Raw genomic sequence first — 26,290 nt, forward strand, 5'->3', positions numbered from 1 at the left:
CCCTCTCTCCCGAGGAGGGAGACTCCCAGCTCACTCCTGCGTGGATGACAGCTCTCACCCCCTTCCTGGTTCATCCTGGGGGCTCGGGGCTGGGAAGCAGCAGGCTGTGGCAAGAGCCACTTGTGGTCCCATCCAGCTTTCCCTCCCCCACCTCATGCCTCCTGCCTTCCTCCCTGGCCTGGCCACCCAGATCTCCCTCTGGGGTGACCTCAGGTTCCTCCTCGTGGTCTTTGTATCACGACCTACCTGCCCTGTGGACTGAACGGGACCCCAGCTGGGGCCCAGGTCTGTTTTAAGCACCTCTGTGTCCCCGAGCCCAGCAGTGTTTTACTTCTGATGGGCACTCCTGTGGACAGAGGTAGCCTTAACACAAAGGAATGGATTTATTTCTTCCCTTTAAAACGGTCTGTAAAAACACATTTTAAAGTAATACATGCCTTTTAAAGAAAAATTGAAAAGTTCAAAAGTAAAAAGAAGAAGTAGAAATCGCCTGGAGTCTTTTCCACCTGTTCATCCCCCAGCCGTGCATTGTGGTTTTGAAACATATTTGGAATCATGTTACGGATGCAATTTTATATTTTATGTTGTTCATTTGTTATACATTCTTCATGGTCCTCAGTGTAAATGATTGTGTAATGTGTTGAGACGATCCAGAAAAGTTTTCTCAATGTTTTCCTCATGATTAGACAGTTGAGTTGTTTCCAGTGTTTTAATATTAAAAATGACACCACCCATTTTTTAATTGGGTTGTTGGTTTTTTTGATATTGAGCTCCATGAGCTGTTTTTATGTTTTGGAAATTAATTCTTTGTCTATTGTTTCATTTGCAAATACGTTCTCCCATTCTGAGGGTTGTCTTTTTATCTTGTTTACGGTTTCCTTTGCTGTGCAAAAGATTTTAAGTTTAATTAGGTCTCATTTGTTTTATTATTATTTTTTTATTTTCATTACTCTAGGAGGTGGGTCAGAAAAGATCTTGCTGTGGTTTTATGTCAAAGAGTGTTTTTCTCTAAGAGTTTTATAGTGTCTGGTCTTACATTTAGGTCTTTAATCCATTTTGAGTTTATTTTTGTGTATGGTGTTAAGGGAGTGTTCTAATTTCATTCTTTTCCATGTAGCTGTCCAGTTTTCCCAGCACCATTTATTGAAGAGGCTGTCTTTTCTCCATTGTATGTTCTTGCCTCCTTTGTCGTGAATTAGGTGACCATATGTGAGAGGGTTTATCTCTGGGCTTTCTATCCTGTACCACTGATTTATATTTCTGTTTTTGTGCCAGGACCATACTGTCTTGATTACTGTAGCTTTGTAGTATAGTTTGAAGTCAGGGAGCCTGATTACTCCAGCTCCATTTTTCTTTCTCAAGATTGCTTTGGCTATTTGGGATCTTTTGTGTTACCATACAATTTTTTGTCCTAATTCTGTGAAGAATGCCATTGGTAGTTTAACAGGGATTGCATTGAATCTGTAGATTGCTTTAGGTAGTATAGTGATTTTCACAATATTGATTCTTCCAATCCAAGAACGTGGTATATTTCTCCATGTTTAAATAGACATTTCACCAAAGAAGACATACAGATGGCCAAGAGACACATGAAAAGATGCTCAACATCGCTAACTATTAGAGAAAGGAAAATCAAAACTACAATGAGGTATCACCTCACACTGGTCAGAATGGCCATTATCAAAAAATCTGGAAACAATAAATGCTGGAGAGGGTGTGGTGAAAAGGGAACCATCCTGCACTGTTGGTGGGAATGTAAATTGATACAGCCACTATGGAGAACAGTATAGAGGTTCCTTAAAAAACTAAAAATAGAAGTACCATATGACCTAGCAATCCGACTACTGGGCATATACCCTGAGAAAACCATAATTCAAAAAGAGACATGTACCACGATGTTCATTGCAGCACTATTTGCAGTAGCCAGGACATGGAAGCAACCTAAATGTCCATTGGCAGATGAATGGGTAAAGTAGATGTGGCACATATATGCAATGGAATATTACTCGGCCATAAAAAGAAACAAAACTGAGTTATTTGCAGTGAGGTGGATGGACCTAGAGTCTGTCGTACAGAGTGAATTAAGTCAGAAAGAGAAAAACAAATGCCATGTGCAAACACATATACATGGAATCTAAATAAAATGGTACTGGTGAACCTGGTGGCAGGGCAGGAATAAAGATGCAGACATAGAGAATGGGCTTGAGGACACAGGGTAGGGGGGAAGGGGAAGCTGGGGCGAAGTGAGAGTAGCACTGACATATGTACACTACCAAATGTAGTGTAAAAAAGCTAGTGAGAAGCAGCTGTGTAGCACACAGAGATCAGCTCGCGCTTTGTGACCATAGAGGGATGGGATAGGGAGGGTGGGAGGGAGACGCAACAGGAAGGGGATATGGGGATATATGTGTGCATATGGCTGATTCACTTTGTTGTACAACAGAAACTAACACAGTCTTGTGAAGCAATTATACTCCAATAAAGATGTATTAAAAAATAATGCCACAGGGACATATTTGTACATAGATTTTTTTTTTTTTTCTGTATGTAGTAGTGTTTAGTACAGCTTTTCAGAGATGGAATTACTGAAATTCCAGGTGGAATTACCAGGTCACAGAAATCTTGTTGGTGTTGTCAAGGAGCTGTCCAAATGCAGCATTGATTCAAGCCCTACCAGGCAGTGTGCTTGTAGCTACCCACCCTAGTCAGCTTTGGCTGTTTTAATTTAAAAACCTGTTTCTCAGGGACTCCCCTGGCGGTCCAGTGGTTAAGACTCCACCCTTCCAATGCAGAGGGCATGGGTTCAATCCCTGGTTGGGGAACTAAGATCTCACATGCTGTGCAGCCAATAAATAAATGAACCTTAAAAAAATAAATAAAAACCTGTTTTTTAGTTGATAGGTGAACATGAGCACGTGGCTTTAATCTTTGGTTACTTTCGAGGTCGTCATGTAGGGGAGGAGTCCAGTCGCTGGCCTGTGCATGGAGGACAGGGGACTGGATGGGGGGGGTGCTTGTTTCCTGCACGTTTGAAGAGGGAGGGTCGGGTGGGGGACAGTACATCCTCATCTCTACGTGTTCACAGATGACACCAGCCAGGTGACATGTCTCACAGGACGGGACTTCTCAGCCGGACCAAGGCAGGGAGCCCACTAGGAGGCCAGAGGCAGGGTCCAGGCTAGACCTGAGCTGAGGCTGCAGAGTGAAACTGGAGCAGAGGGTCTCAGCGGGGGACCTCTTGCCCCCAGGGGACATTTCAGTGACCAAGATGCTTTTGGTTGTTAGACTTGGCAGGGGTGACGGTGCTCCTGTCCCCTGGGGGTGGAGTGAGAGGGTCAGGTGGGCCGTTTTCTTTGGGGGGCCTTTCCGGTCTTGCTGGTGGATTGGGGGTGGGGTGAGGAAAGAGGCATGGGCCGTGACTCCTCGGGTTTGGTCCGAGTCCTGAGTGAAGTCCTGAGCCAAGAAGGGGCCAGTGGGAAGAGACAGAGACAGGGTTGGACAGGAAAAATTAAGAGTAAGGCTTTGGATGTGTTTAAGTTGTCAAAGAGGCTATGAGTTTGGAGCTTGGGGGAGAGGCTGGGGCGAGTATAGAGGTTTAGGAAGATTCATGCTCATTCTTGCCTGGAGAGGCAATTTATTACCTGCCTTTGACAGGTGAGGACCGAGGTCTGGAAAGAGGTAGGGTGACTCGGAAGGCCTAGGTTCCAGGCTCCCGGGCTGATTCGGTGGATTCTCTGAAATCGTGTGCAAGCTTTTATAGGCGGGTGCATTTTACCGGGGAGAACGTCCCCAGTGTTTGTCGTGGATGTTCAAATGGACCTTGGATCCCCAAATGTAAAGTGCCTTAAGGTGTCCTGAAACCCCACGGGGGGTCTCATTTCCTGCTGTGTCTGCTGATCAGGGTGACCAGGGAGCCTCTTCGGCCTGGGAGCAGGAAAGGCTCTGGCTTTGGGGCTGGGGTGTGCTGGGTCCCGGGCCCCTCTCTCTGCAGGAGGCTGGCCCGGCCGGTAGCCTGGCGAGGAGCGGTTTTCTCCACTTGTGTCGAGAGCAGGGAGCGTGTGTGTGAGGCCTTGATAAGCACAGAGGCTGCAGCTGCCGGCACAGGTTGGTGGGGATGGCCCAGCTCTCGGGGTGCTGCCTCGGCTGGGGTGTGGCACCCAGTGCCCAGGCCTCGGTGAGTGAGGTGGTGAGGAGGTGGCCTTATTCCAGGGTGGAGGCTTGAGGGGGAAAGATAGTCCATGCCCGCTGGCCAAACACAGCCTTGGAACTTCTCCAAGATTCAGTCTTGTGGTGGATCGTGTGATGATAAAGTCATCAATCCCTTTAATAGTGGATTTTAAACTGTGCAGGAAAGATTACTTTATAAAAATGCGCCCATGACCCTGCACCTATGTACCCACCCTACATTTTTCTGAGCACTTTTCTTGCTCCGCAGGACACGCTCACATACGGATGCGGACAATTGTATATATGTGCATTTTTTGTTTGCTTTTTTCTTCTTAGTAGCATTTTTATTTTATTTTATTTTTATTTTTTTTTCTGTTTGTTTTTGCGGTACGCGGGCCTCTCACTGCCGTGGCCTCTCCCGTTGCGGAGCACAGGCCCCGGACGCGCAGGCGCAGCGGCCATGGCTCACGGGCCCAGCCGCTCCGTGGCACGCGGGATACTTCCGGACCGGAGCACGAACCCATATCCCCTGCATCGGCAGGCAGACTCCCAACCACTGCGCCACCAGGGAAGCCCCTTAGTAGCATTTTTTATTGTGGTGAAACATACGCGACGTAGAATTTACCATTTTGACCTTTTTTTAGTGTGCATTTCAATGGCATTAAGTGCACTCATGTTCCTTTGCATCTGTGTTAGTAGCATTCCTCTGGCCTCTTGTGGCTGTAAAGTTTTCCATGATGTGGATGTGTCATCATCTCTACTTTATTTCCGTCGTTTTGTGTTTGATGGCTTTCAGTCCTTTTGTTTTTTTTTCCGCTCCAGAAAACACCTTTATGCCAAGGAAATGATTTAAAAGAAAAAATGTGTAGCTATGCAGGTATTTCAGGAAGGGCCCTGGGGGCCGAGTGTCTTGCGTGTGTTTACGGCTCTTGAATCCTGTCGTCCACCTGCTCCGCAGGGACCGGGTGAGCTTGTGGTCTTGCGACCCTGAGCCCCCCCGTCCTTTCCCGAGTCCTCGCCGACGCCGCTCTGCTCTCGTTTGTGGCTGTAGATGCCTCATCCAGCAGGCTCTCCTTCCTGGTGCCGTGGTGGCTTCCCTCTGGTCCGTGGGTCAGACAGCCGGTGACCCAGGCTCACTCTGTGCCTTTAATGAAACGAGCAAGTCGCGCCACGTTTCCCTTGGGGAGAACCTGGCCCGCGGCTTCCGTGGAAGCAAATTCTGTCAGGGCCCACGCGGCCCTTCCTGTGGCCCTTCCGGTGGCTGTGTTCCGCACTGGGCATCGGATGCGTCGGGTGACTGTGGGGGATCAGCGTGTGTTGCCCGGTGACCGGCTCTGCATGTGTCATTCCGGTGGCGTCCAGAGGCGTCCATTGGCGGGCCTGGCATTGAACTCCCGGGGGTGTCGGAGGGGCGGTCCATCCCCCCGGCCCGTTGGTTGCCCAGGCCTTCCAGTGCCGGGGGGCCACCGGGGAAACCAGGGTGGAGGGGGTGAGTCCGCGTTCAGCCCGGGGGCCGACGGGAGGCCGCGCCCCGCGGTGGTGAGGGTCATGGTGGGGCCGTTTTCGGGGAGCACGCTCTCCGGACGAAGGCTTGTCCTCGGGGCGACGGGCTTGGCGGCTGACACGGCGGGGGCAGCTCGTGCCACCCCGGAGCCGTGGAAGGCTGGAGCCGCGGGGGCGGTCGCTGGAGCGTCGGGCGGGCCGGAGGCTGGGCTGAGAGGCCGTCTGGAGGTGGGAGGGCGCGGGGACCGCGGGTCCAGGCTGTAGTCTGAGTTCGTTCTGGCAGCTGCCCGTTCCGCGGCACCGAGAGGCCCTGGGGAGGCTGTGCGAGCCAGGGGACGAGAGGCGTGTGGCAAGTCGCTGTGCCTCCCTGTTATCTTTGCTGTGATCCTGTAACTACTCAGGGAAACCAAGTCTTTGAAATTAAAAAGGAAAAGAAAGTGGGCGCCCCCATACCTTTTGCCCCGATGGTTTCTTCCCTGGTCGTTGCGATGTCTACTTCACTGGGGTGCGGGTGTCGGGGAGGCCGAGTGGGTGGGGTGCTGGGAAGATGGAATGAGGGGGGTTTGCAGAGCGGCTGGGGTGCCCAGGGCTCTGAGCGCGGGTGGGAGGGTCCCGGGCTCTCTTAGACGGGGTGGCCGGTTCCAAGGTCTGCTGGAGGGCGGTGGAGGCAGCGAGCTTTGCGGGAGGCTGAGGCTGGGGGTGCAGGGGTGGCTGGAGACACTGGTGGCCAGGGTCCTCCCCAGGCCCAAACCGGCCTCAGAGCACCAACCAGCGCTTCGAGGCCGTGACAGCCAACACTGATATGCTACTAGTGAGTAAAGTCCAAGGCGCCCCTGAGGGTTCGCTCTTGGTGTACATTCTGTGGGTTTGGAGAAACCTGTGACATGTTTCCATCATCACAGCGTCATGCAGAGTAGCCACTGCCCTAAAAATCCCCTTTGCTCCACCTGTTCCCCGCCCCCAGCCCCCGGCAACCCCTGATCCTTTCACTGTCTCCATAGTTTCACCTTTTCCAGCTACAGCATTTAGCCTTTTCAGACTGGCTTCTTTTTTTTTTTCTTTTTTTTTTTTTTTTGCGGTACGTGGGCCTCTCAACTGTTGTGGCCTCTCCCGTTGCGGAGCACAGGCTCCGGACGCGCAGGCTCAGCGGCCACGGCTCACGGGCCCAGCTGCTCCGCGGCGTGTGGTATCCTCCCGGACGGGGGCACGAACCCGTGTCCCCTGCATCGGCAGGCGGACTCTCAACCACTGCGCCACCAGGGAAGCCCAGACTGGCTTCTTTCAGTTAGTGATATGCACTTAAGCTTCCTCCAAGTCTTCTCGTGACTTAATAATAGCTCATTTATTGTTATTGCTGAATAATATTCCATTGTCTGGATGGACCCCGGTTTATTTATCGATCACCTGCTGAACGACGTCTTGGTTGTTTCCAAGTTTTAGCAATTGTGAATGAAGCTGCTGTACAGGTCCGTGTGTAGGTTTTTATGTGATGTAAGTTTTAACTCATTTTGATAAATACCAGGAGTGCAATTGCTGGGTTGCATGAAGACAGACACCAGATTGTCTTCCAGAGTGGCTGCACCGGGAGTTCCCTGGTCGTCCAGAGGTTAGGACTCCATGCTGTCACTGCCGAGGGCCTGGGTTCAATCCTTTGTTGGGGAACTCGGATCCCACAAGCCGTGTGGTGCAGCAAAAAACAAGACAAACACACACGCACACGAAACCGCAGGGGCGGTGCCCTTCTGCACCCCCACCAGCCACGGATGAGGGCTCCCGCCGCTCCACACCCTCGCCAGCCTTTGCTGCCATCACCCCGGATCTGGGCCGTCCGGAGAGGTGTGTAGTGGGGTCTCGTTGCTGTTTTAATTCGTGTTTCCCTGAAGACATAGGCGGTGGAGCATGTTTCCTGTGCTAATTTGCCATCTGGGGATCTGCCTTGGTGAGCTGTCCAGATCTTTTTTGCCTGTGTCCAGTGGGGTTCTTTTCTTATTGTTGAGTTTTAAGAGCTTTTTGTACATTTTGCATACAAGTCCTTTTTCAGACATGTGTGTTTCACAAACATTCTCTCCCAGTTCGTGGCTTGTCTTTTCATTCTCTTCACTATGTATAATTTTTTTTTTTTGGCTGTGCCATGCGGCTTGCAGGATCTTAGTTCCCCGACCGGGGATTAACCCAGGCCCCGGCAGTGAAAGCGCAGAGGCCCCACCACTGGACCACCAGGGAATTCCCTGACTATACATAATTTTGAATCCTGCTTTTTGGTGTTTGAAACCAACCTTTATATGATTACTAAATATATTTAAAGTATGATTTAATGGTGCAGCGTATCCTGTTACATAGATGTTTCTAACTTGATTTAAGCAATCTCTTACTGTTGCTTGTTGGATTAAAAAGTTTTTTTAAGCACTGCAAGGGCCATTCTGGTACAGATATCTTTTTTTTTTTTTTTTTTTGGCATGTGGGCCTCTCACTACTGTGGCCTCTCCCGTTGCGGAGCGCAGGCTCAGTGGCCATGGCCCACGGGCCCAGCCGCTCTGCGGCATGTGGGATTCCCCCCGGACCGGGGCACGAACCCACGTCCCCCGCACCGGCAGGTGGACTCCCAACCACTGCGCCACCAGGGAAGCCCCAGATATCTTTTTGATGCCTCTCATTGTTTCCTTAGGATGTATTTTAAGAAATAGAATCATGAAGCTTAGAAGCATCCACTGATAGTTATGCGTCTCCCAAAAGGTTTCATTCCTTCATTCTGCCAATATTTATTGAACACTTGCTCTGTGCCGGGCGCTGTTCCGGGTGCTGAGGACGTGGTGGTGAGCTCCCTGGGAAGCATGGCGTTTCCCATCCGAGCTTGTGACAGTGGGCCGTGACTGGGGAGGCCACGGCATCTGCCTTGTGTTGATCCGGTTACATCGGAGATCCTGGAAAGGTGTGTGTAAATCAGAACTTTAGAATTTGAGAATGAAGTACCCAGTGCAACATGTTATTTCAAGGGATCCCAGGATGAGTTTAAGTCTTTTTCTCACTCAGAAACTGAATCCTTTGACTATACCCCAATAAAGTTACAAATTATTAATAAAAAGATAGCCAGATAAAAAGAGGAAGAGCCAGAAGCCTCTCCATACATTTGGAAATCAATAATGGGCTTTTGCATGGTTTATCAGGTAAAGATTGTCATGATAAAAAATTAGGAAATATTTAGGTTGAGTGCAAATAAAAGCATTGCATGTCAAAACATGTGGAATGCAGCAAAATTGGTACTTAGAGGAAAATTTATAGCTTTATTAGAAAATAAGATGATAAATTAATGAGCTGTGTGTCTTAGTTTCCTAGGGTGCCATAGCAAATTGTCCAAAAATGGGCAGCTAAAAACAGATATTTACAGTTCTGGAAGCCAGAAGCCGAAAATCAAGGCTTTGGCAGGGGTGGTTGCTTCTGGGGGCTCTGAGGGGGGGGCGGGGTCCACCCCAGCCCTCCCCAGCTTCTGGGGGCTGCCCTTGACTGGCAGAGGCATCACCAGACCGCCCCTGTGTTCGTCCCTATGTGTCTGTGTCCAAACTTCCTCTTTCTATAAGGACACCCATCGTTGAATTAGGGCCACTCTAATCCAGGATGACCTTGTCTTAACTTGATTGTATCTGTGAAGAGTTATTTCCAAATAAAGCCACTCTCTGAGGTTCTGGGTGGACATGAATTTTTGAGAGACCCTTTTCAACCCCCTGCCCAGGTGCCACCTGAGAAGCCAGGAATAGAGGAAGAAAGCAAGACAGAAACGAGGAAAAATTATAAGGGTAAAAGCAGAAGTTAATGAAGCAGAAATCGAAGAAATAGCAGACAGTAAAATCAGAGTCTGACTCTGAAGAGATGGGTGAAACAAACATTGGAGAGGGCTGCCGTGTCATGAAGAGACACACAAAGTGTGATTTGCCACAGGTTGGGGAGGAGGCGGTGAGGGGTGAGCTCAGAACTGCCCACGTCCCCTGGTTCAGCTCTTCTCATCTGGGTGGACTCAGGAGGCACCTCCTCCAGGAAGCCCTCTTTGACTCCTCCTTGCTGAGGATGGTCTTCAAGAGCCTGCCACTGCTGGTGCAGCCCCTTGTACCTGGTCCTTCGGTGGTGCTCACCCGTCGTCTTGCTGTGACCACCATCTCTGTCCTGTTCAAGCTCTAACAGTAACCTCCTTCGTGGAAGAACTATGCCTTTTTCCCTGTTGCGTTTTCTGTCTGAGGCCTGGTATACAGAAGGTGCTCAATAAATGATCAAAGCTCTGTGTTTCTCTTCCCTCCTTGCTGCTGGGTGGCTGGGTGCCCTGGACACGTCCCTCACCCTAGGTATCCCCTACGAGGGACGTCCCTCACCCTAGGAATCCCCTACGAGGGATGGGGCAGCCGGTGTCTTCGCCCAGCCAGACCAGGAGTGGGGAGCAGAGGGGAGGGACTCCACTGTCCCAGGGTCCCAGGCGTGTGGGCTGTTGTGTGTGGGGGGTCAGCTCAGTTCTGGAAAGTCTCCCTAGACCCCCCTCCGTGTTGTCTCTTCTCAGGCTGGAAGCCTGCATTTCACCCGTCGCGTAGGAAAAACGTGGTCAGAAGGTGATGAAGCATCGTTCACGGCCCAGGGAGCTCTGGGCCCTGAGGGCAGGATGGGGCGGTCCCTGGAGCTGCCTTACGCGTTTTGGGGCAGATTCTGGCCGCGGAGCTTTCTGGAAACACTGTTCCCACACTCTTGTTATGAAGATTCCTTTGGCCTGGACCGCCTGTCCTGACCCCGTGCCCTCTACCACACGCAGCCAAGACAGCTAGCAGCATGAAAACAGGAGACCGGAAAGGGGGAGCTCTGAGAATTAGAGGTTTTCCTGGAATCTCCCGGGGGGGAGAGGGATACCATCCAGAAATAACGGTCTGGCGTGGTCGAGGCAGAGCCTGGGACGGTCATCCCACCAAGCCCTGGGGGGCCCTGGCGCCCCCCCCGACCCCCCGTGTCCTCTCAGAATCCCCTGAAGCGGCTTCGTGTTTTGAACCACCTGTATCCTGCCTCATTTGACCCTTTGCTGCCAAAGGCGGAAAATCATCTCCGTGCCAGGACAGGGCTGCTCACCGGTCCAAGAAAACGAGGCCTGGGCCGCGGCTTTCTTGGAGACAAATGGCTTCTCGTGGCTTCACAGGGAGCCTGGGGTCCTCCCCGTGATGGCGAACCCTGGCTCAGCCACCGTCTGTAGGGTTTGTGGGCCATTCCCAAGGCCATGTCGCTCCATTATCTTGAAGTCAGTGTGTCCGGAACCCAGCTCACGTCGACCAGCTCAAAACCAAACCGACACACAGAAAGGGGCAAGGGTGTTGGGGGATGGCGCTGCTGCTGGGAGTGTGGTTGGTGGAGGCCGCAGGGAGGTTCTTCACTGAGCCGAGCCCGAGCTGCCGTGGGACCCGGCGACCCTGCCCCAGGGGTGTCTCCAAGGATCGAGCACGGCGCCGAGACGCAAACCTGCATGCTCGCGTCCACGGCAGCGCTACTCACAGCAGCCAGAGGATGCAGCCAGCCCGTGTCCACCAGCTCACTAATGGACCATCGAGATGCGACACAGCAGAGCACGAGGCGGCCACCAAAAGGAGGGACGTGCTGACACCTGCCACAACACGGATGCTCCCTGAAGACGGTGTGCCGAGTGGGAGGAGTCTGACACGGGAGGGCACATACCGTATGATGCTGTCCGTGGCCGTGTCCAGAACGGGCGGATCCACGGAGGCAGAAGGTAGGTTAGCGGGTGCTAGGCCTGGGTGGAGAACATGGAGGCACTGCCAGCGGGGTACCCGGGTGTTTTGGGGTGACGAAACGTTTGGATCCAGCTGTCAGAGATGTTTGCATAACATTGTGAATGTACTAAATGCCACAGGGTTGCACGCTTTAAAATGGCTGATGGGGCTTCCCCGGTGGCGCAGCGGTTGAGGGTCCGCCCGCCGATGCGGGGGACATGGGTTCGTGCCCCGGTCCGGGAGGATCCCACGTGCCGCGGAGCTGCTGGGCCCGTGAGCCACGGCCGCTGAGCCTGCGCGTCCGGAGCCTGTGCTCCACAACGGGAGGGAGGGGCCACGGAGGTGAGAGACCCGCGTACCACAAAAAAAAAAAAAAAATGGCTGATGGTTAATTTTATGTTGTGTGACTTTCACCTCACCTTAAGAGAAGTCCCCTCGTTTGCTGAGATAAGCGCCTGTCGGCTCCCTCGCTTCTACGGGAAGCCTGGAGTCATTTCCTCCCGACCTGACCTGCATCACCGCCCACACCTCTGACCCGTGTCAGCATCGCCTCCGAGCCTGGTCGCTCCCGCGTGGTCTGACCTTCTGGACGTCCTTTGGAGGCCCAGGGCCTCTGCTGGTTCCTCTCTCCTGGGCGCTGGCAGAACCCCAGTGGCACTATAAACAGTTTATGCTGCAGTGGAGGGGCCTTTCCCACTCGTGTCTCCCCAGTCCCACTTTAAGGCCCCACTGACTCATTTTTGTGTATATTGCTGTTTTTTGTTTTTCTTTTCTGGCCACACGGCTTGTGGGATCTTAGTTCCCCCGACCAGGGATTGAACCCGAGCCCTCGGCAGTGGGAGCACGGAGTCCTGATCGCTGCACCGCCAGGGAAGTCCCTTACTGTTCTTATTTTTAATAATTTCGAAGGGCAAAGGCCCAGAGTCTCTCACTTGAGATGCAACTGACATTTCTACTGATAGTGAAAATTCGTGGTTTACAAGAACAGTCAGCGACGTTTGTAATGATTTCCCTAAAAGTGGGAGTTTTACCGACAGTCTTAACCTTGAGTAGGATTAACGTACAATGTAAATAACACATTTCCGGCGTGTCACCCAGTAATTCACAAAGGCTGGGAAATAACCCAGTGACTCCTGGCTCCAGGGAGATGTTGGCGCCGGTCTCAGAAAGGAAGAGATGACTGTTGTCACGGTAACAGAAGAGTGGCGAGGCGAGTACTTGGAAGGCCGTTCTGGAGCGATGGGTGGTTGCTGGTGTGTCCAGAGCTGACCCTCAGGGGAAGCCCTCCTTCCCGCCCACGAGGCACCTGGGGCCGTTCCTCAGCCTTGGAAGCGTTGGGTGTTGGACGAAGGCCCTGTATAGGTTGGCGTGAGTCGGAGCTTCTCTCCTGGCTTTGGCTGTTCTGTAGGGTCGTGTGTAGGTGCAAGAGCTTGTAGAAAGGAGCCGGCTGGTACCTCCTGCGACTCTCCGGGGCCGTGTGCTGGGAAGCCCGGTCCCATCCAGGCCAGCTGGCCGCCAGGTTGCTCTGGGGATGTGGAGCTGGAGGGTCGGCCGTGGGAGACCCCGTCACCCCGTGTACCTTTGCGCTTTTTGGATTTTGCGCCCTCTATGTGTACACAGTTTTTAAAAAGCAGTAATGAAAAGCGCGGGAAGAAAACGAGAGGTTTGCTTCCCTGTTATGTGCCCACCTCCTGTTTCCTGCACGTTGGTGAGCAGAGCGGGGGCACTTCCTGCCCTCGGGTGAACCGGTGGGGCTGGGGGGCCTCAGAGGCTCGCCGGGGCCTTGGACCCTGTGGGCTGAGCTCTGGAGTCTGGTAGCTGGACACGTTGCTCAGAGTGTGAAGGAACAGAAGGCCTTCTGGAGCCAGGGCTCTGTGGCCGGCAGGGCTGTGGGTTGGGAGGAGGTGGGCTTGGAGGTAGCCTTGAAGTCCAGGGAGGCGGGTCGGGCGGGCCCGGCTGGGCTGCGCTGGGTCCCCGGCCTTCCTGGGACCCCGTGACCTCCCGGGACGGACTCTGGGGTTCTGCCGAGATGGCCTCTCTTCTCACCCGCTCTGCGTCGTCCCCCCTCCAGGAAGAAAACCGACAGATCCTGGCGCAGCAGAAGTCGGCCTCCCAGTCGGACTCGCGCGATGAGGAAGTGTCCCCGTCGCCGCCCAACCCGGTGGTGCAAGCCCGGCACCGGCGTGGGGGAGTGAGTGCCGAGGTGTACACAGAGGAGGATGCCGTGTCCTACGTGCGGAAGGTGGGCCTCGACCCCGCCCCTGCCCCGCATGCCACCCCGCATGCCACCCCGCATCCCAGGCGTCGGCGCCTTGGCCTCCCTTCTTCCAGAAGGCCGTCGTGGTCCCTGCTGGCCTGAGCCCGGTGCGTACCTGCCTGAGGCTCTCTTTGGGCCCCCACCCCCATGGTTCTGTGACCCCAGTAGGCTGGGGACAGGGCGGGACGGCGAGGAGCCCCGTGTCTAGGGCCTCGTGGGTCCTGTTCTCCTGGCTTCGCCCTCGATGCTGGGCCCCAACCTCAAGAGCTGCCCAGGGGTAGCCTGGGCAGGTAGCCCCCGCCCTGGCATCATCCACCCTCTGTCTCCGGCCTTCATGCTGAGCAGGGTCCTCCCCGGTGTGAGAGCACTGGTGGCTCCGTGTGCCCCTGAGCCCTGCCTTGGACATGGGCCTGCCATTCCACCTCATGCATTTCTACAGCCAGCTTTACTCTTAAAATTTTTTTTTTTTATTTTTAGTTTTTGACCTATTACAAAAATTTATTTTAAAATATGGCAAAATGTGCATAGTAGAATTGACCGTCTGTGTCAGCTCAAGCTGCTGTAACAAAAGACTGGCGGCTTAAACAACAGACGTTTACCCTCTCACAGTCTCTAGGCTGGGAGTCCAAGATCCAGGTGCCGGCAGGGTGGGTTCCTGGTGAGGACCCTCTTCCCTTCCTGGCCCCCAGGCGGCCGCCTTCTCGCCTGTTCTCACGTGGCGGGCAGGGTGGGGAGAGCGAGATCTCTAGGTCTCGACTTACGAGGGTGCTGATCCTGTCCTGGGGGCCCACCTAAACCCAGTCACCTCCTGAGGCCCCATCACTAAACACCTTACCGTGGGGCTAGGGCTTCGACAGGTAAATCTGGGGACAGTTGGGCCACAGCACCTCTTTAACCACGTTTAGCATCCAGGTCACATTCTCACCATTGTGCTACGGTCACCACCATCATCTGTCCCCATGAAACAACCGTGCCCAGCCCCTCCCCAGTACTTAGTACTTTTGTAATCAGGGAATAAAACCAGTAAGAGTACAGCTTCAGAGCCACCAGGGCACTTCACTTCTGCCGCCTTCCTCCCGAAACCCTGGACCCCTGTCTGGGCTGGAGGACATCCCCAGACAAACCCAGATGAAGGGACAATTCTGTAAAATAACTGCCACTCCTCCTCCGAGAGACTGTCACGGACCAGAGGGGCTGAGGGGCCATGACAATGGCATGTGGCCTCGGTGGGATCTGGGTAAAACCAAGGAAACAGGACAGACACGTGGGTTGAGTTGCTAGGATGGTAGCAGGCTGGTTCCCTAAGTGTGACGTGTCACCACGGTAACCCGGGGTGTTGTAGGAGGGGAGAGGGTGCCGCGTGTAGGGCACCTCCTCTCAAGGTCTGCGTGTCTGAGCTGTTAACACAGCTGTTGGAGCTGGAGTGGCTTTTCAGGGGGCTCCATCCCGCCCCTGGGGGATCTCTTTGTAAAGGGTTCCGTGGTTTCAGCTGCAGCGTACCCGCAGGCGGGGTTCCGACGTCACCACCCGCCCCTGGCCTGGAAGAGATTTAGGGGCAGCAGGGCACGAGGTGGGGGTCACGTCCCGGTCCAGACAGCCTCCCCTCCGTGTCTTTTAAGGGAGGGATGTTGGCGTTGGAGACGCCAGTGCTGGGTGTCAGCTGGACGTTGATTCCCTGGACATACCTTGAGCTTCCCAGGCTGGTGCCAGTGGGCGAGGGGATGACTTTTTAGCCCCATTTTGGCTAACAAGGTCCAGGCCCCTCCGCAGCCCCTCCATCACCACCTGAAAGGGTGGAGCCAGCCTCGGGTCAAGGTATCTTTTTTTTTTTTCCCTTTTTTCCAGTTTTCAAATATTTCAACAAGTATTTATTACCTACAAAAAAAGCCAGTGGAGTAAAGAAATAAAAACAAAAGACATAATAATCCAAGGGCCTGGAGGCCTTGGAGCATCTTTTCCAGGCTCTGAAGCCCACCGGCGCCTGTCCACCAAGACCCCGAGTTCTGGATGATACGCCAACTCTCGGGTCCCTCTGGGCCCCTTGTCTCTTCTTTATTTTTCAAATTTCCAAAAACTGTGACACGCAGCTAGCATTTCAAGATTTCCGTCTACCCTCACTGGTAACGACACCTTGAAGGCTGAGCGGCGCGATTTCTCGGGGTCAGGGAGGGGCCCAAAGGGCTCGCCGGGCCCAGGCCCCGGTCCCGGATGCCCGTAGGTCTGACCCTCCTGGGCTTCCCCACAGGTCATCCCCAAGGACTACAAGACCATGATGGCCCTGGCCAAAGCCATCTCCAAGAACGTGCTCTTTGCTCACCTGGACGACAATGAGAGAAGGTAGCGGTGGGCGTGGGGCTGGCGGGTGTCCAGCTCCGGGGCACGCGGGTCAGTTCTGAAGCACGGGCTCGTGGGCCAGCGGTGGCCGCTGGAAATTTAGCGCCGTGTGCGCTTGGGCCGCCTCCTCAAATCTGGGCTGGGATCCAAAGTGCCCGCAGGCCAGCCTTGTCACAACAAGACGTCTCTTCTGCTTGCAGGGGGCCTGCCGTGCCCGAGCTGAACTCACTGCCTCGTGGGCTCATGGGTGAAATGCACGTCTGTCCACGGAGCACGGGGTCCTGAGGGAGGGTGACTGAGCCGGGGTGACGCTCAGCACGGGCTGGAAGGGCCTCGGGGGTGGATACGGGGTGGGGGCGAAAGTTATTCCAGGGAGGGGGCCTGGGGGTAGTGGAGAGGCAGGGATGCTTCGCTTGGGAATGGTGAGCATGTAAATCACGGGGAAAGTTGGAAAGTTTTTAGCCACAAAGCAGAAATAATGACTGGGAATGTTTTGGGGGCGGTCCCTCAGGATTTAATTTATGCACGTATCGTAACCCTGTGTCGTCACAAAACGGAACGACGTTCTCCGTGGCTTGTCACACTTGAGAGGCGGTGAGCGTTCCTCTTCGTCAGTAAAGGCTTCCGTGGTCTGTGGTTCCCGTTTCTATAGGGTTGTGTGATGTGGCGGCCCTCCTGCCGTGGCTGTTTGCATTGTCTACGATGAACGGCGTTTGATGACCCGCCCATACTCGTACGCTCGTCGGGAGTGTTTGTCTGTGTCTTTAAGATAAACTCCTCGACGTGGATCAAAGGGTAAATGATGTTTGAAAAAAATGGTTTTTCTTTCCGTTCTTGGCAAACGGTGATGCTTCATTCGAATAACGGAGGACATTTTGAGAACAGTCCATACGAGACGTGCAGGTGACACACAGATACACAGAGAGAAGGGAGAGGCCTCTTTGCGTTCTCCTCCCCACAGTGACCACCAGCCCTGGCCCGGACTGGCCCCTCCAGGCCGTTCTCCGCGTGCGTATCGTGTGGAAACAGGCGGGACACACGCACCTTTCGTGACGCGGTCCCGGGAGCCTCCCGCGTGACCGCTGTGCGGTGGCCGTGGGCGTGCGGCTCCATCAAGGGGATGGGTCGGTCTGTCCACCGCTCCCTCTTGCCGGTGTCGCTGTGGACGTTTCTAGTTTCCCATATGGTGCGGGGTCTCAGTGAAGAGTGAGGAGCGGTGCTTTTGCAGGATACGGTGGCTGGCGTGCCAGTGTGGGTTTTTAGGCTTTTGATACATTGTGTTGGCTGGTCCCAGGAAGGCCGCAGGGGCGTCCGGAGGACGTGCACTTGGGGGTGGTCCCTCCTCGCCCGCAGCGTGCTTCGCAGGCGGGGTGGCCGTGACCCAGGCTGAGGGGGAGATGCCCTGTCCGCAGAAGCCCGTGGCGCGGGGCAGGGGCGGGGCTGGCCGGCCTCCGTCCTGGGCCCGCCCGTCCGTGGCCGCTGCCTGGCGGAGTCAGCCTCACCGCACCCCCTGCTCTCCGGCGCTTGCCGGCTCCCGGTGGATCCACGGAAGGTGGACCCGTGTGACACCTCGCCGTCGCCCTCCCTCATCTCCCTCTGCTGAGGTGGCTTCCTGTGCCCCGGGCACACCGGGTGCGGCCGCCTTAGTTCACGTCTGAGGGGAGAGGGTGTCATTTCTCTGGTTACTGGTGACACCTGGCTCGGTTCACGGCCTTGGAAGCTGCTGAGCGGGTCAGTGGCCTGGACTCTTCTGCCCAGAACAGAAGGGTTTGGGCTCAGAATCAGTGCTTTTCAGCAGGCACACCCTTGCGTGGCCCCTTCCAGCTCCTGGGTAGCAGCGGGTCCAGAAAGTCTTAGCTTAGGGCCAGCCTGGCCGAGGCAGCTGAGCTGAACCCCTCTCCGGGCCGCTCCGGGTGTGTGTGTCCAGGAAGCGTACGCTGGGGTCCTGTGCCCTCGGCCCTAAGTTTCCAGAGTCGCACAGCCCCGTCTGTCTCAGACTTTACTGCATCTGAGAGCCAGGTGGACAAGAAGTGGAGGAAGCAGATGGCTGGATTAAAATTCCTCTTTTCAAGGCTGGATTGGAAAGAAAGCTTTCACACGGGAAGTGTCTGCTTCAGACCTTTTGTTTTTCACTTTCCAGATCGAAGCCCGCACAGGCCTCCGTTTCTGGCCACGGCCTCTAAAGAGGCGGGCTGATGGTTCAGGAAGCGGGTTCCAGAGGCCGTGGGCAGGGAGACGCTGTCCCCCGACCTTCCACGTGACATCTCCCGGTGCAGCATCCAGGGCCTTTGCTTTTCTCAGTTTGCTCGACGCTGAGCTTCGCAGCTTTGTCTCTGCTCAGCTGCGGTCTGGCGCGCGCCGCCCAGTTCTTTCCAAGTTCGCAGGGTGTCTGGCGAGCCTCGACGTGGATGCTCCCTCGGCTTCCCTGCGTGAGTAGAGTAACTAGAATATTCACGTGGGTGAATCCACGTGGGAGAGACCATGCGTTGCTTTATAATCCCTCCTGCTAAATTCAGGATTAGGACACGAAAAATCCCACGGTCTCGGGCTGGGTGCGTTTGCTCTCGTCAGTGTTTTCAGCTGGCGTGGAGCTACATCGGTGGGGAGACAAGGCGAAGACTGTGTTCCAGCCCTTTGCTTTAAGAGAAGGTAATGCAACGTGGCTGAGGGACAGAGCCCTTACCCCAAACTGCCGGCTTCCTTCTGGGTGGGGCGGCATTTCTAGTCGGCGTTTCTCGAAGGCTTTCTCTGGGTCTGTGTGGATACTTTGCAGCCTCAGTTTCCACCCCCTAAAGAAAAAGGATGTCTCTGGGCCAAACCACAGCACCTGGCAGAGCCTCAGTTTTCTCAAGTGTCAAATGAGGGTAATAAAACCTACTTTGAGGGCTTCCCTGGTGGCGCAGTGGTTGAGAGTCCGCCTGCCGATGCAGGGGACACAGGCTCGTGCCCCGGTCCGGGAGGATCCCACTTGCCGCGGAGCGGCTGGGCCCGTGAGCCACGGCCGCTGAGCCTGCGCATCCGGAGCCCGTGCTCCGCAACGGGAGAGGCCACAACGGTGAGAGGCCCGCGTACCAAAAAAACCCCACAAAAAACAGAAAACCTACTTTGAGGCTTGCAGTGAGATAGAGTGAGATACTGTCCATGGGCGTATCGTTACTATCGTTATAATCACCTCCATCATTACCACCATCTTCATCACCATCATCACCACCGTCACCACCACCATCACCATCACCATCACCATCGTCACCACCTTCATCACCATCACCATCACCATCATCACCACCATCTCCATTACCACCATCATCACCACCATCACCACCATCGTCATCATCACCATCATCACCACCATCACCACCATCATCACCATCATCACCATCATCACCATCATCACCACCATCATCATCACCACCATCACCACCATCATCACCATCACCACCATCATCACCACCATCACCACCATCACCACCATCATCACCACCATCATCGTCATCACCACCTTCATCATCATCATCATCATCATCTTTCTGGCCCTTTGGCTTGTGGGTGGGGCTAAGTTAGTGGGCATCTCTCTGGATGAAGCTTTGCCCCTCTGAGGTTGGCTTGGCCATCCAGCTGGAGCCCATAGCCAGACCCCTCCGCCCTTCAGTGCTTAGTCTGAGGAAGGGGCTGGTTTGGCCCTGAGACCACTCCACAGTCATTCTCTGCTCCATCCTGGGCCTGAGGTAGGTAAATGGGCTGCTCTGGGCCTCAGGACACAGCAGGAAGGACTCTGGGAGGCTGGCTTGTCGCCCTGTCTCAATGAACAGTGAGGGGAGGGCCCTTGCCCCTTGCCCCAGGCCATGCAGCACATGTCCGAGTTGGGGCTGGAGCGGGATGTCCTCGTGCCCTGGGCTGGCCCCTTCAGAGCACTGCTGAAGAGTTGGGTAGTCCTGGGGAGGGTCCAGGTTGGGGGGCCAGCAGGTGCAGCCTCCTCAATTGGCTTCTGCTCTTGTGAGCATTGGCAGAGACTTTGTCCTTCCTGGGGACGCAGGGGCCCCAGCAGGCTCAGAAGGAAGCCACGGGATGCTCCAGAGCCCTGGCATGTGCTGTGGATCCCAGCCTGTCCGCCGAGGGTGCACCCAGGCCCGGGGGAGGGAGGTGGGGGCCCTTGGGTTCCCTCAGGTCCCTTCCCGGCTTGCCCGCCCACTCAGCGTGCCTGGAGACGGAGCGCCCCTGGAAGCCAGAAGTGTGATGATTAGGAGGCCCTGCGTGTGTGCGTCGGGGGCAGGGTTCAGGCAGTGGCACTGTGTTTCGGGCCCTCGGCCGGGGCCTCATTACCAGAGCCGCCAGGCGGGCGGACGGGGGGCAGCGAGGGCATCTCACCCTGGGGCGGCCTTGCTGCCAGCGGGTTGTGCCCCCTGCAGCTCTAATTAGACAGGCCTCTGGCTGCACCCCTGGCCGCACAGCTGTCTGTCTTCCGCCCACCCGCATGTCTCTGCAGGCTGTTATTCCACAGATTGGCTCGGGCCCCCGGGTGATGGGGAAAACACACCCGTCTGCTGAATTCACAGTCAGTTCAGGGGACAGACTCTGTTTGCCCGAGCCACTTCAGCCCCTCTTACAGCCTGGCTCCAGCTTCGGGATTTGCTGCCGTTCTTTCAGGCGATACTAAAAGCCAAGATGAGCATTTTGGAAAATGCAGGGCCTCATCCGAGGAGATGCTTAACGGGTTGAACTTGCAAAAAGTTTGATTTTCGTTTTGCACAAAGCCAGGCTCGCTCTGGGTAGAGGAGACCTCCAGGTTCGCACGTCGTGGGCCGTGTGACCCTGCGGGGTCAGAGCCGTGTTCATTGCGAGGCCGAGACCTGGGACCCTGGAGCCTGCGTCACGGCGAGCTCTGAGCCACAGCCCGGACCGCAGGCCTCGTCTGCAGTATCTTGTTACAATGGTGCCGGCCTCGTTGCGGCGGCTTTGGGCAGATGAAGCCTGGAGGCACACAGAGCTCAAGCAAGCTGCCGTGGCCACCCAGCTGGGCCTGGGGGAGGCTGGGATGTGAGCCTCGGTGGGGGCGGGGCCACCCTGGGCCGACCTGCCTCCTGCCGTGATTGCATCGCCCAGCTCCTTAATCTGCTGTCAACCTCGCCCACGATCTCGCTCATTTGGCGCCATCATGTTTTAACACTCGCAGAGTCTGGTGGTGAGAGGTCTCCAGGACGCTGCGGACACGTTTTCTCACCCCAGCCGGTTCACTGTTGATGTCACCTGGCAATCACTCTGTCACGTGGTTGGAGACGCCCGCAGGCGATGGGTGACTGAGGCCAGAGAGGCGTGAAGTGGGGCCATTGCTCTAGACAGGAGGGACCCTCGAGATGCCCCTGCTGCTGAGCTGACCCCCACCCCCTCAGTGTCGATCCCGCCCCAGGATGGAGGGACACCTGGGGCCCTGGCTTGGCTCCACGCTTGAGCCCTGGTCGCTACAAGTAGGAAGTTGCCTGCCAGCCGGGTGTGGGGAATTCAGCAGCTGGCCGGGGCCCGTCCAGCCTCTCAGCAGATACAGGTACCCCGCCATGGGTCAGGTGGGGAAACTGAGGCTCAGAGAAGGCAGGTAATGGCCCAAGGTCACGCGGGTTCTGGGGGGCAGCGGCCAGTTTTCCCGAGACAAAGTCCCGCGCTGCTCATGGCTCCGGGGGTGAGAGCGCTAGTCGCACAGACTCTGCTCCGCTCTGCCTGAGCTCGGGGCCCTCCCAGCCCTACAGCAGCCCTGAGCAAGGGACGCGGCCGCCCCTCGTCCCGCAGAACGGGGGCCCTGCTTGAAGTGTCGTGCCGTCTCGTTGCTTCGGGACCCTGGACGCAGCCCCCCTCCCATCGAGAGTCCTCCCCGGGGGGACCCACGTTTAGAAAGTGAGTCGTCCTTTCCTGGGACGTGGGTGGTCCCACCGGCGTCTGGGGGATGCTGGGGGTCCACAGAGGAGGAAAGGGTCTCGTGTCCCTCGGGGTCGAGGCACTTGCTTCGCAGAACCAGCGACCTTTGAACCAGGTCTTCACGGACAGGCAGGAGAGGGGCGCGGCCGGCGTTCACGCGGCGGGGGCAGCGCGGGCAGAGGGCAGCGGGGCGAGAGTGGGTGCAGAAGACGCGCCGGGCTGTGGCTGGTGGAACGAGAGTGAGGCCGGTGCGCCGAGTCTGGGTCGGGCCACGAACTCAGCGGAGAGCTGCCGCCTCCCTACACGCAAGTCCAAGAAGAAGCCAGAAAGGTGCGTGGCGTCTCCCCTGTGTGGACAGTTTCTGGGGCGTCTTCCCGGAGGCGGTCTCACGGTGGCCCCACAGCCTCTGCCCTTTTCCTCTTGGGCCTCGGAGGGGCCGGCTTCACGTTCCGGAAGGTGTGGCAGGAGGGTGACCCTGCCTTCTGCTGGAGGGGTGTGTGTGTGTGTGTGTGTATTTGTGGTATGTGTGTGTGGGTGTTCGTATGTGGTGTGTGTGTGTGGTATATGTGTGTGTGCGTGCTCGTATGTGGTGTGTGTGTGTGTGTGTGGTGTGTTCATGGTGTGTGTGTGATGTGTGTGTGTATGTGTGTGTATTCGTGGTGGGTGTGTGTGTGTAAAGTGTGTGTGGTATGTGTGTGTGGGTGCTCGTATGTGGTGTGTGTGTGTATTCGTGTGTGGTGTGTTCATGGTATGTGTGTGATGTGTGTGTGTATGTGGTGTGTGTGTTTCTTACTACCAAGGAACTTCTTTTGTCTGGTGTCACGAAAAGCATTTCGGAGATTCTCTGTTAGGTTAGAAATGACCATTGTTTAGCATCTGGCTGCTGGGGGGGGGGTACGTCCTTGGCTGCGACAGCAGCAAGAACCGTGTGACGAGCCTCAGCTTCAGGACGTCAGTCACGGCCGGTCTGGTTTCTCCCCCCTTCCCCCCCCGCCCCCCCCCGGACCACTAGAGACAGAGTTCAGCCATCAGCTAGTTCCACCTGTAGACGTTTCAGTACGAGACGCTCTTTTTTCTTATGGTTTCCTGTCCTCACGGTCACCCCACATCCCGTAGGCGCGTTGGGGGTGGCTTTCTCGCTAGGTCGTGTGCGGGCTGCCGTCTGCGGCTCTGTTTCTGAAATGGGTCCTGCCTGGGGCTCCGCATTCCCGTCTCCTGAGCTGGGTCCCCTTCGTGGCGCTCGAGGACACGGGTGGGAACAGCCAGGACCCCCCCTGCCCCCGACGCTCGGCGTTTTCTCGTCTTGCCGAGGACCCAGCTTACCCCACGTTGCGTCTTGTGAGATGACAGCTGGTTCACGCGTGTCCTTCAGGAAATGCAACAGTTGCTAAGCGTCGGGCAGACAAAGATGCGCTTTGATTCCCGGAGCAGCTGTGGGGAGGACACGCCGTTTCTGTCAGCTGCTGCACCCTAATTTCCAGGCCGTCGGAAACGGAGCTCTTTAACCCTTTGGCTCCCCGGGCTCTTCCCAGCCTGTAACTTCCTAGGTTTCTCGGCCCTCGGCCGGGGACACAGCCCTGGGATGCGGCGAGGCTGAGCGCGGCCGTCGGGGCCGGTGCTGGGCAGCAGGCGGGGAGACGCACGCTGCTCCTCCCTCAGAGGAGACACGACTCCGGGGACGCCGCTCCCGGGGGCAGGTGGACGTGGCCTCCGAGGCCCGTGTGCTCAGAGCGGACCCTCGTCTCTCAGAGGCACGGGGGCCGGTTCCCGCCGCAGGCCCCGCTCCTCCTGTCCGCGTGGCCTTTGACCCCACCCCGTGGCACTCGGCGGACCTGTGGGTTACGGTTATCCTCACCCCCAGTGCGAGGAGGAGGGGCCCTTGCCCAGGGCGGCTCTGGACTCTGCGTCGTAGGTGGCAGTTGGAGACGTGCCCTGTGGCGGAGGCCACGCTTAGCCGTGCATCTCACAGGTGTGGCGTCTCCTTCACGGCACATCCTGCTCCAGGGGCCAGAGGTGTGCTGTGAGCAGAGGCACCCTCCCCACCGTGGAGCTCCATTCTCGGGGGAGAGAAGAAGAGCCGACAAGTAAACGGCTGGAGGACACGGTGCGTTAGGTGGAGGAGGGGGGAATGGGGTGGCCTGGGAGGCCTTGTTCGGAAGGAGGTTTGAGGAAAAACCCGAGGGAAAGAGGAAGTAGACCAGGCAGGCAATTGGGGAAAGAGCATTCATGCAGCAGGGGTGCAGGTGCAAAGGCCCTGTGGTCAGGGGCGTGTCTGGAATGTTCAAGAATCAGCAAAGAGGTCAGTGAGGCTAGAGCAGAGCCAGGAAAGAGGCCAGGAATAGGTAATGCGGACACAGACACAATGAGGCTAAACACATAGGGCCTTCTGGGTCACTGTGAGGGCTTCAGCTTCTACTCTGAGATGGGAGCCTCTGGAAGGCTTGAGCGTATAGCTAGCCTGTCAGGACTTCCATTTGAGTAGGGTCAGTCTAACCCTGTGTTCAGAGTAGAAAGTGTAGGGGAAGTAGAAAAACCAGTTGAGAGGTTGTTTTGCTAACCCAGGTGAGGTGATGGTATCTTGAACCAGGGTGGTACCACTGGAGGTGGTCAGTGTTGGTTAGTTCTGAATGTGTAAAGGAAGGGGCTGGGTCTAACCTGGGAAGGCTCAGTCCTGATGTTTGCCTGCAGTGCTGGGTCCCTGTCCTGGTTATGGGATTCCTTTTAGGCAACAGCAGTGACAATGGTGATGTTGATGGTGATGATGATGGTGATGGTGATGATGATGATGGTGATGATGATGGAGATGGTGGTGATGGTGGTGACGGTGGTGATGATGGTGGTGATGATTGTGGTGATGGTGATGGTGGTGATGGTGATGGTGGTGATGATGATGGTGATGATGGTGATGATGGTGATGATGGTGATGGTGGTGATGGTGATGATGATGGTGGTGATGGTGATGATGATGGTGGTGATGGTGGTGATGATGATGTTAGTGATGATGGTGGTGATGATGGTGATGATGATGGTGGTGATGATGGTGATGATGATTTAGTGATGATGGTGGTGATGATGGTGATGATGATGGTGGTGATGATGGTGATGATGATTTAGTGATGATGGTGGTGATGATGATGGTGATGGTGATGATGATGGTGGTGCTGGTGGTGGTGATGATGGTGATGGTGGTGATGGTGATGGTGATGATGGTGATGATGGTGATGATGGTGATGGTGATGATGATGATGATGGTGATGGTGGTGATGGTGATGATGGTGATGATGGTGGTGATGATGGTGGTGATGGTGATGGTGATGGTGATGATGATGGTGGTGACGATGGTGATGATGGTGGTGGTGGTGAGCACAAATTGTAACACCATGTTAGGTGTGTGTAGCTCATTTAACCTTTCAACTGGCCTTCCTAGGAACCATCTGGGATGGGTGTTGTGGACTCTCCAGCACTCCTGCCCCTCCCCAGCTGTGTCGCACCACATGGTTTGGGAAGGGATTGAGTCCACTCTGGGCCTTAGGAGTGGACCTTGTTTTAACCCAGTCTGACTGAGTCTGTTTGTTAAGTCGCTGTGGCTGGACCCTGTAACCCAAGACTAAGCAGGAGGCTCAGGGCAATCCAGCCCTGCACCACTGACCAAAGAGCCTGGTTTAGACGTGACCCTGGGACCCTCCCCACTTCACAGGTGGGGTCAGGTGGGCTGCTCCGCCTCCTGGCTTAGCTTCGCTGTGGGGGGTGGGGACAGGGCTGGAACCTCCATGTGGCGGGGAGACGCCTCCCCAGAGGGCTCTTGTGGGTTCTCCCGTGGAAGCGTTTGTGGGACACGTGAGGCTGCACGCCGTGTAGCCTGGGGCCCCGGGAGCCAAGGGCAGTTTTCTTCCAGAAGCGTTTGGTGTCTCAGGTCCTTCCAAGGAGGACGTGGCTGGTATTGATTCTGCATCTATCACAGCGTCATCCAGTCATCCACGCAGGCCCACGAGCACCTGACATACATGATTCCATCCATCTCTCACGGTGACTCCGCAGGTGTGTCTTAATCTCTGTCCGTTTTATAGGTGAGGAGGTGGGGACTCGGGGGTGAAGCAACCTGCGTATGGTCTCGGCTCAACCAGGCCAGGGTCCAGCCGGTCCTCAGGGCTCTTCCCTGCTCCGCATTTGGGAAAGGTGGCTCCCTCTGTGGGCCCCTTACTTGGCTGCGTGCACGTCCAGGCGGGGCACTGTGGGGAGGAGCCCCGGGAAGGTTCTGGAAAGCAGCAGAGCCTACATGGCCCGTGGCCCCCGGGCTTCTGAGCTTCTGGCCCTGGGAGGTGGTGATGTTAGGGACTGTTTTGCTACTAGGAGGAGGCTAAGACCTCCGGAAGCCGGG

At 55.8% G+C, this 26,290-nt stretch overlaps 1 protein-coding gene across 3 annotated transcripts in view; it reads left to right on the forward strand.

Moving 5' to 3' along the window:
- The window catches only part of PRKAR1B (protein kinase cAMP-dependent type I regulatory subunit beta), a 97,367-nt gene that overhangs the window by 14,307 nt on the left and 56,770 nt on the right, over positions 1-26,290 (forward strand). For all 3 annotated transcript variants that reach the window (XM_067012909.1, XM_059038532.2, XM_067012908.1), the window contains exons 3-4: positions 13,489-13,659; positions 15,920-16,011. In XM_067012909.1, the coding sequence (XP_066869010.1) occupies positions 13,489-13,659; positions 15,920-16,011 (263 nt within the window). The remainder of the gene's footprint in view (positions 1-13,488; positions 13,660-15,919; positions 16,012-26,290) is intronic.

The sequence above is a fragment of the Kogia breviceps genome, chromosome 14, assembly GCF_026419965.1.
Source record: "Kogia breviceps isolate mKogBre1 chromosome 14, mKogBre1 haplotype 1, whole genome shotgun sequence".
Classification (NCBI taxonomy): Eukaryota; Metazoa; Chordata; class Mammalia; order Artiodactyla; family Physeteridae; genus Kogia; species Kogia breviceps.